Source organism: Pantherophis guttatus, chromosome 6 (assembly GCF_059756535.1).
Source record: "Pantherophis guttatus breed Tessera chromosome 6, ASM5975653v1, whole genome shotgun sequence".
Taxonomy (NCBI): Eukaryota; Metazoa; Chordata; class Lepidosauria; order Squamata; family Colubridae; genus Pantherophis; species Pantherophis guttatus.
The window spans coordinates 73,266,232-73,274,814 of record NC_142068.1 but is presented as its reverse complement, the minus strand read 5'-3'; the positions used below and the strand labels follow the sequence as shown (position 1 = coordinate 73,274,814).

Genomic DNA, 8,583 nt, shown 5'->3' with positions numbered 1-8,583 from the left:
AGGTTGCAGACCAATAGTATTTTATCTGTAGTTAAGGGGTATGTATGCATGCAAGGCTTTGTCTGCCTTATCAAATGTCATAACTACTCAGCCATTTTCAAAAAGAATGGCCCAGTTCCAACACTGTGCAAACTGTGCAAAACCAGGGTTCATTTTAAACATGATTTATTAAGCAAGCCACCATTGACTTAAGTCATGCTAATACAAAGGCGCCACATCTTTACACAATGTGAGAATTGGGGATTATTATTAAGTCTTTCAGGCAAAGTATTGCTTGCTGATTTACAAGAATCCAACACCACACATCTCCCAGTCTAACTTAGCCTGACTTTCAGAATTTTGTCCAATTGTTAAGACTCCCATACTGCACACTGGAGTCAGTCGATTAAGTTAATCAATTAATTAAGCCTTTTCTAATTAAATATAAGGTCACCAGATAAGGTATATTTAAAAGTTTTTATTAAACTTGCCACCAAACAATTCTTAACGTTCAATATAATAAAACCAGTGTGTATAACGCATGTCAGAATAGACATCATGCAGCACTTTGGGAAAAATTAAAATTCCGTACAGTGTACAGTTAAGTGCCACACCCAAGAATTTACAGACACAGTAATTTACTGCAATTAGTCACTTGAAAAATAGTTTCTGAAAGAAACATGCCTTGTACTCCATTCGCAGAGAGGGGAAAATGCCAGAGTACTTTAGGGTAAACTCTGAAAAAAATAATGTCAGTCTTTTAAGGTATTTTCTGTAACGAGAGTCCCTCTGAGTCCATCAGGATTAGAAGAAAGCCAACGCTGCTAATGTCTCTGGCAAGTATGTAATCTTGAAGAGTTGCTAATGGTGTGGTCTTTTTGCAGTCGACAGGTCAGTCCGTCCCCGCAGTAACAGCGCTGGAAGAGTTCCAAACCATGGGAGCCTTTTTTGTGGTGCTTTGTACACACCTGACCTTCCTTAAGGACAGGTTTGCAAATCTTGGACCAGAAGTGGCGGGCGCAACAGAGTCCTTCAGCACAGTCTGAGGAGCGGAGACATACAGCACCTTCTTGGCCTTAGGAGCAAGAGAGAGAGAGAGAGAGAGAGAGATCGTTGAGAATACAGAATATTTGTTCAACAGTCTCATTTCGTACCAAGGTCATTTGAAGACTTTCCCTAACCTGATGCGGAATGGGACAATTCACCACAGCCAACTCGCTGCGGCCAACTTGCTATGGGACAACTCACTGTTGGACACTCAACAGTGAACTTTCTGATGGTTTTTTTTTTTTTTTGAGAAGTTGTTTCGCTTCTTATCCAAGAAGCTTCTTCAGCTCTGGAGAAGAGCTTCGAGCTGAGGCAGCTTCTTGGATGAGAAGCAAAACGTCTTCAAAGAAAAGCCAGAAAGTCCAGTTGCCTCTTGAAAAAGCACTTTTGGGACAACCATGACTTGGATGACTGAGAATCTCTACAGTCATTGTGGGACCATTTAACAATTCAATTATTTAAAATAAAAAAAAATATTTTAAATGTTTGTCATTCACATTTTCATTCTGTCCCTTCTTTTTTCACCCTTGCTTTAATGATTCTATTCCACCATTTCTTTGTTAGTGTAACTTTTGTCTCACAGCGAGTTGTCCCGAGACAAATTGGCTGTGGCAAGTTGTCCATGGCGAATTGTCATATATCCAACCTGGTGCTCTTCCCATGATCATTCCAGCAGCCTGGGAAGGAAGGGCAACGGGAGTAGTGAGCTGACACACTTGGGAAGCACAAAGATGGAGAAGGCCAAGCTAATCTAATAGATTTGGCTTCATTTGAGAGAAAATCTGAGTTGCTACTATTGGCATCAACCACAAGGAGGAAATAATTAGCGTGCCTGCTGTACATACTGCCACAGGTTATCAAACTATATGTACCTGTAACACCCTTTGGCCCTGTGTCAAATACTTAAGCTCTCCTAGCAAGCAGGAATAGGTCCCTGCAAGCCATGTAAGACAACAAGCAAGATCATATTCTCTAGCTAAAGAGTATTATGAGAAGTTATCTACTCCATGGTGGCGCAGTGGTTAGAATGCAGTACTGCAGGCTGTCTCACTGCTTTCTCCAACAGTTCGATTCTGAGCAGCTCAAGATTAACTCAGCCTTCCATCCTTCTGAGGTCGGTAAAATGAGGACTCAAATTGACTCTGTAAACCGCTTAGAGAGGGCTGTTGTCAGGGTTCTGACAGATGCCCTAATTAAATCATGAGCCTCGGGCCAAGCTTCAAAAGAAATCGTTATTTATTAGGAGCTTCATGTCGGCAGTTCCCAAGTGAAGCCAGCTCTGACCCTACGTAATTTACGCCCCAATCATGATCCTGTTTCCCTCCTCCCCCAGGGTGTGTCATCAATCACATTCCACTCCCCTTGGGCCACTGTGGGTAACCCTGGGGTACAGCCTTGAGACATAAGTCTGGAATGTGCAGCTGCTGTGCCATTTCGTCGGTTTCCCATCCCCACTTGTTTATAGCAACTCGAGAGCAGGCCAGGGATGCTTGGCGAGTTTACACCACTTAGAGAGGTGTGAAGTGGTATATAAGTCCAACTGCTATTGCTATCCATACTAAATTATTCACTGCAAGGAACAATTAGAACATTGGAAAAGCACCCCATAGAACTACAGCATGCAAATAAAATGCTGACAAAAATGAACAGAAATTGAAAACCAATCTAAATAACTAAACCTCACACAACGGTAGGAGTTTGAAGAGGAAACTAAAAAGCATGTCCATAGAGTCCTTAAAAGTCTTTCTAACAGCAATTGAACCTGTACAGGTAGTCCTCGACTTACAATCGTTTGTTTAGTGACCAAAGGTACAACGGCACTGGAAAAAAAACGACTTAACCGGTTTTTCACACTTAATGACCGTTGCAGCATCCATGTGGTCGTGTGATCAAAATTCAGATGCTTGGCAAGTGATTCATATTTATGACGGTCACAGCATCCTGGGGTCATGTGATCGCCTTTTGCAACCTTCCGATGAGCAAAGTTAATGGGGAAGCCAGATTCACTTAACTGGGTTGCTAACTTAGCATCTGGAGTGATTCACTTCACAACTGTGACAGGAAAGGTCATAAAATGGCACAAAACTCATTTAACTGTCTCGCTTAGCAACAGAAAATTTGGGTCATTAGTCGAGAACTACCTGAATTGCTTTTCAGAAGGTATTCAGAGTTTTCCAACATCTGATATTTTACATACTCCAAGTTCACTTGGATCAACCCAAAATCAAGCACTTTCTTTCAGCAATGAAATCAACATTACAACTGTTTATTCTTTCCCGGATTTAAAAGCAGTGCATTATTGTGGCCTTACCTTTTATGTGGTACATTTGAGATGAAGTTGTGGTCCTTTTCAGATGGGAGTCCACAGTACCATGGTCAAAATTTTCTATGATGATCTCTTCAAACCTTCCAGAATGAAAATGGTCAAATTCTACACACATACCTGATAAAGGAGGGGGGAAAAAAATCATGAACACCTGTCAACTTCCCAAGGATTAAAAAAAAAAAAGTTAATTTCTGGACATTGGCTCACTATTCAGATGCTAGAAGACTGCAGATGATCCACTTATGCAGAAACTAACTACAGTTCACAGAGATTTATTCTGAATCCAAACCATGTAAATATATGGCTTTGGCAGACCTCTTTTTGGTTAGGTTTTCTCTGTTAACATAGGAATTTCCCTTAGCATTGGAGCCTGAATGAGGATCAGCAAGGAGTGTATCCAAGCACTGTTATCTTCTCATTAGAACCTTTCAAAGCTTGACTTGAGATAATAGGATAGCCTCAGAAAAAGGGTACAGCTTTGTAATCATCATATTGCACAAAAAATATCCAGGTTCTGCTTGGATGGAGTTTTATTAAATTTGAACAGCCCGTGATGATTAAAAAAAAAAAAAGATGCTAGTTAAGATGTTCTGTGGCTACTTGGCTCATGCAGAGATAAAGAGTATTAAACTGTATGCAAGGAACTTTATGCATGAAAACTGTATGTAACAAATGTTTGCTTCTTTATAATTGCAGAACTCTAATAGCCCTTCTTAAACAAGCCAAAATAGCATGTCTTGTTCCTTGCACAACCTATTCCAAAATACGGAATATACACCTTATATTAACGTAAGCAAAGAGGAGCAACCTGGAATTAAGGACAAACTTAATCGAGGACAATTAACCAGTGGAACAGTTTGCCTTCAGAAGTTGTAGAGGCTTCATCACTGGAGGTTTTTAAGGCAGCCACTTGTCTGAAGTGGTATAATAGGGTCTCCTGCTTGAGCAAGGGGTTGGACTAAGACCAGGGGTCAGCAACCCGCAGCTCTGGAGCCGCATGTGGCTCTTTCATCCCTCTGCTGTGGCTCCTTGTAGCCTCCACAATTGATAGGGCTTTTGGTTAGGACAGGTAGAAAGGAAAAAAAGACGCCGTGCTAGGAGGAGATTCTATGGTGGGGGGAACCAGACTTCCGGTCGGCTTCAGAATTGAACGGGGGAGGGGGTGGCGGCTTCTGGTTAGGACCTTTGTGGCTCTTTGAGTGTTTAAGGTTGCTGGCCCCTGGACTAGACCAGAGGTCTCCAACCTTAGCAACTTTAAGCCTTGGCAGACTTCAACTCCCAGAATTCCCCAGCCAGAAAACTGGCTGGGGAATTCTGGGAGTTGAAGTCCGCCAAGGCTTAAAAGTTGCTAAGGTTGGAGACCTCTGGACTAAACGACCTCCAAGGTCCCTTCCAGCTCTATTCTGACTAGATTCCCCTTATTCCAAAAATAAGGATGCTTAGAATTTACAACCTAACCTCTTTTTTGGGGGGTTTTGCCAACATCCCTTGGCCTTAAAAATATATACATATACACAACACTCTCCTTGAAGGCATACAAGAGGAGACTCCAAACCCTACATAATCCACTATGAGTTAAGCTAAAAAAAAACCCAAACCCTGTTAGGTTAGAACAGAGTTTCTCAACCTTGGTAGCTTGAAGATGGGTGGACTTCAACTCCCAGAATCCCCCAGCCAGCAGCGCTGGCTGGGGGATTCTGGGAGTTGAAGTCCACCCATCTTCAAGCTACCAAGGTTGAGAAACACTGGGTTAGAATCTGGGTTCAAGACCCACCCACCCACCAGCAGCTCAAACCAGGCCGGGAATCCCAGAAGAACGAGGGCAAGTCCGTTCCATCACAGAGCTACCAAGCACTACTCTATGGTGGTAGTAGTAGTACTGTAGTACTATTGTAGTAGTAGTAGTAGTCCTGGAGTAGCGCTACTCCATGGTCCAGGTAAGACCTGACCAAACTTGAGGGACACCATCTCCACCCCCTTTCCAGGACCCACAAAAGCCTTCCCCCCAAAAAACCAAAAAAGGCAATCCTTCGGATGGCAGGGTGAAACAGGGGAATTCCTTTATCGGAGGGATTCTTTAAAAAGTTTCTCCGCTCCTTCCTCTTTCTTGGAAGAAAGGAGAGGAGGAAGGGAAGGGGACAGGAGTAGGAGTGAAGGTGAGAAGGGGGAAAAGAAGAGAGAAGTGGGGGAAAGGGAAAGGAAGTAGGATGAGGTAGGAGAAAGTAGGAGAGAAGAGGGAGGGAGGGAGGGAAGGGAAAGAAAGGAGGAGGAGAAGAAGGTTTGTTGTGGAACGAGGGAAGAAAGAGAAGAAGAGCAACTCCGAATGTAATTAAAATGTTTTCTTTTAATGCTTTCTTTAAGGGAAACATGTACATGTAGGATTTATTATGTATAAGAAAATGCATATTTTCTATTATGTGGGGAGGGGGAAAGGGTGGGAGGGGGGAGAAAATTGTTTGTATTTCTTATAAAACTTTTCAATAAAAAAAAAGTTTCTCCACTCCTTCCTCTTTCTTGGAAGAAAGGAGAGGAGGAAGGGAAGGGGACAGGAGTAGGAGTGAAGGTGAGAAGGGGGAAAAGAAGAGAGAAGTGGGGGAAAGGAAAAAGGAAGTAGGATGAGGTAGGAGAGGAGGTAGGAGAAAGTAGGAGAGAAGAGGGAGGGAGGGAAGGGAAAGAAAGGAGGAGAAGGTTTGTTGTGGAATGAGGGAAGAAAGAGAAGAAGAGCAACTCCGAATGTAATTAAAATGTTTTCTTTTAATGCTTTCTTTAAGGGAAATATGTATATGTAGGATTTATTATGTATAAGAAAATGCATATTTTCTATTATGTGGGGAGGGGGAAAGGGTGGGGGGGAGAAAAAGGAGCCTTGGTAGTACAGTGGTTTAATGCACCCTGTAATTAACACAGCTGCCTGCAATTTCTGCAGGTTCGAATCTTACCAGGCTCAAGGTTGACTCAGCCTTCCATCCTTTCTAAGGTAGGTTAAATGAGGACCCAGTTTGTGGGGGCAATAAGCTGACTGTATAAATATACAAAAGTATGAAGGCTATTGCTTAACGCATTGTAAGCCGCCCTGAGTCTCCGGAGAAGGGCGGCATATAAATCAAATAAAAATAAAAAATAAATAAAAAAATAAAAAAATTGTTTGTATTTCTTATAAAACTTTTCAATAAAAAAAAAAAAAGTTTCTCCGCTAGGCTCCCTCCCTCCCCCCCTCCCTCCCCCGAACCCTTAGACGCACCGTTGTTGCAAAAGTTGCCCGAGCAGCACATGGCGTGGCGGAAACAGCGCTTGCGGCGTTTGCGGCAGGTCAGACAAACCAGCCCACCTCCTCCTCCTCCTCCTCCTCCGGAGATGCCCCCCCGGGCAGGGGTGGAGCAAAACTCTTCGGCGTTGCAATCCTCGTCCGCATCACACAAGGCGAGCTGCGAGGGGGGGTGCAGAAGCGGAGGGGCAGGTGAGACGCAAGCCAAGGGCGGCCCCCCCTCCACCCGGGTCATTTTCTCCCTCCCTCTCCTCCAACCTGTAGTACCGCCAAAGCCGGTCCCTCTCCGCCGCCCTTACCTTCTGCGAATCGCCGGCGCGGCTTTTATTGCTCCCGTCGTATATAGCCCCGCTCCTAAGCGAGGAGCCGCCGGCGGGCGGGTTCTTGATGGAGTTGGAACTCAGCGCGTTCGCGTGGAAAGGGACGCCGGCGGCTGAGGCGGCGCCGGCGCCAAACCAGGCGGAGAAGCAGAGCGCCGCGGCCACGGCCGTCCAAGCCCGGCAGGATCCACGCCCGCGAAGCGCCAGCATCTTCGCCGACCGAAGCAACCTGCGGGATGAGGAGGAGGAGGAGGAGGAAGAGGAAGGCAGGCAAGGCAGGCAACCCGGTGCGTGATTTTTTTTTTCCCCCCTCCCGCCCGGGAGTATCCTTTAAGGGACTCTGCAACGAATTGGAAACTCTCCTCAGGGGCTTTTGGCGCTGCCTTTATAGGCTCCACGCCTTTCGGATTCCCGCCTCTCCAAGGGAGGGGGGCTGTGTGAGGAGGAGGAGGAGGAGGAGGAGGGCGCGCAGGATAAGCGAGGGTGGGGTTATACAAACGGGGAGGGGTGGGGTGGGGTGGGGTGGGGGAGGTACGGGACCTCTCCACAAAGTCACGGGCTCCTTCACCATCTGCATTTAAAAGACCCCCCCCTCTTTTGAAGACGGCAAAGTCCCATATTTTGGACGGGGAGGGGGGTTGAAAAGAGGGCTCCAAGAGACCATCTGTGTCAAAACCTTGATAGTACAGTGGTTCAGTGCACCCTGTTATTGCAGGGTGCCTGCAATTTCTGCTGGTTCGAATCTCTCCAAGGCTCAAGGTTGACTCAGCCTTCCATCCTTTCTAAGGTAGGTGAAATGAGGACCCAGTTTGTGGGGGCAATAAGCTGACTTTGTATAAATATACAAAAGAATGAAGGCTATTGCTTAACGCATTGTAAGCCGCCCTGAGTCTCCGGAGAAGGGCGGCATATAAATCAAATTTAAAAAAAAAAAAAAAACGGGGTCAGCCCTCTTCTCAACAGAGGGGGGAAGGAAGGGAGGGACACGGCATCATCTCTTGCTCCAATCTACAACACAGTCCTTTCCACAGTCCTTTCCAAGAAGGCACCCAATTTGCACCACTCAGGTGACCACTGAGGATACAAGTCAACCTCCAGGTGACCTTCTCGAGCCGCTAAAAGGATGCAAAAGGTCCAGCTGTCTGCAAGGAGTATCAGTCCTTCCATGCCCCGCCATCCCAGTCAGAGCTGAAGAAGCTTCTTGGATGAGAAGCGAAAGGTCTTCAAAGAAAAATCAAGAAAGTCCAATTTGAAAAAAAGCACCTTTGGGAACGGGGCTCATTGGACATTAGGTATGTGGGGAGTGAGTGAGGGGAAATGTATTTTTGACAATAAATGAATGGTTTTCCAAACAGTTGGGCAGGGTTGCAATTACTACCATCCGCATCACCCGCGGTTTCCATGCGAGAGGAGCCCCTGCTTCGATCCCCACTTGCATTGAGGGGCGCGCTGTGCTCTCGCAAAAGCGGGAGGGCTCTGTCCTATATTGTTGCTTCAGTCGCCCCCACAGGAAGGACCCAGAGAAATCAGAGCAAAAAAAAATCCCCTTTGCCTCCTTTCTCCTTTGGGCACCAATCACGATCGGAGTTCACTAGGAGTCGTTTCGGAGTCACTCCGGGTCCCCACGCAATCGTGGGGATTGGTGT

General features: G+C 45.6%; 1 protein-coding gene and 1 long non-coding RNA gene across 2 annotated transcripts; one reads left to right on the top strand and one right to left on the bottom strand.

Moving 5' to 3' along the window:
• Window positions 1–442: 442 nt before the first annotated feature.
• On the bottom strand, window positions 443–7,324 carry DKK1 (dickkopf Wnt signaling pathway inhibitor 1). Its single transcript, XM_034425958.3, has 4 exons — window positions 6,917–7,324; window positions 6,594–6,777; window positions 3,338–3,469; window positions 443–1,054 (listed from the first exon to the last, which is right to left on the bottom strand). Exons 1-4 carry the CDS (start codon window positions 7,145–7,147, stop codon window positions 804–806), a joined length of 798 nt encoding a protein of 265 aa, XP_034281849.1. The 5' UTR covers window positions 7,148–7,324; the 3' UTR covers window positions 443–803.
• On the top strand, window positions 7,083–8,289 carry LOC117670646 (uncharacterized). The gene is made up of 2 exons (XR_004592669.3): window positions 7,083–7,224; window positions 7,969–8,289. It is a non-coding gene; the product is annotated as an uncharacterized LOC117670646 (long non-coding RNA).
• The last annotated feature ends 294 nt before the right edge of the window (window positions 8,290–8,583 follow it).

What these genes read in the sequence shown, in the direction of transcription:
- DKK1 (XM_034425958.3), bottom strand. Translation starts at nt 7,147, where the DNA reads ATGCTGGCGCTTCGCGGGCGTGGATCCTGCCGGGCTTGGACGGCCGTG. An exon ending in GCGCCGGCGATTCGCAGAAG is followed by an intron (nt 6,778 to 6,916) that starts GTAAGGGCGGCG and finishes CCCCCCTCGCAG; the next exon opens with CTCGCCTTGTGTGATGCGGA. An exon ending in GGGCAACTTTTGCAACAACG is followed by an intron (nt 3,470 to 6,593) that starts GTGCGTCTAAGG and finishes CTCCTTTATCAG; the next exon opens with GTATGTGTGTAGAATTTGAC.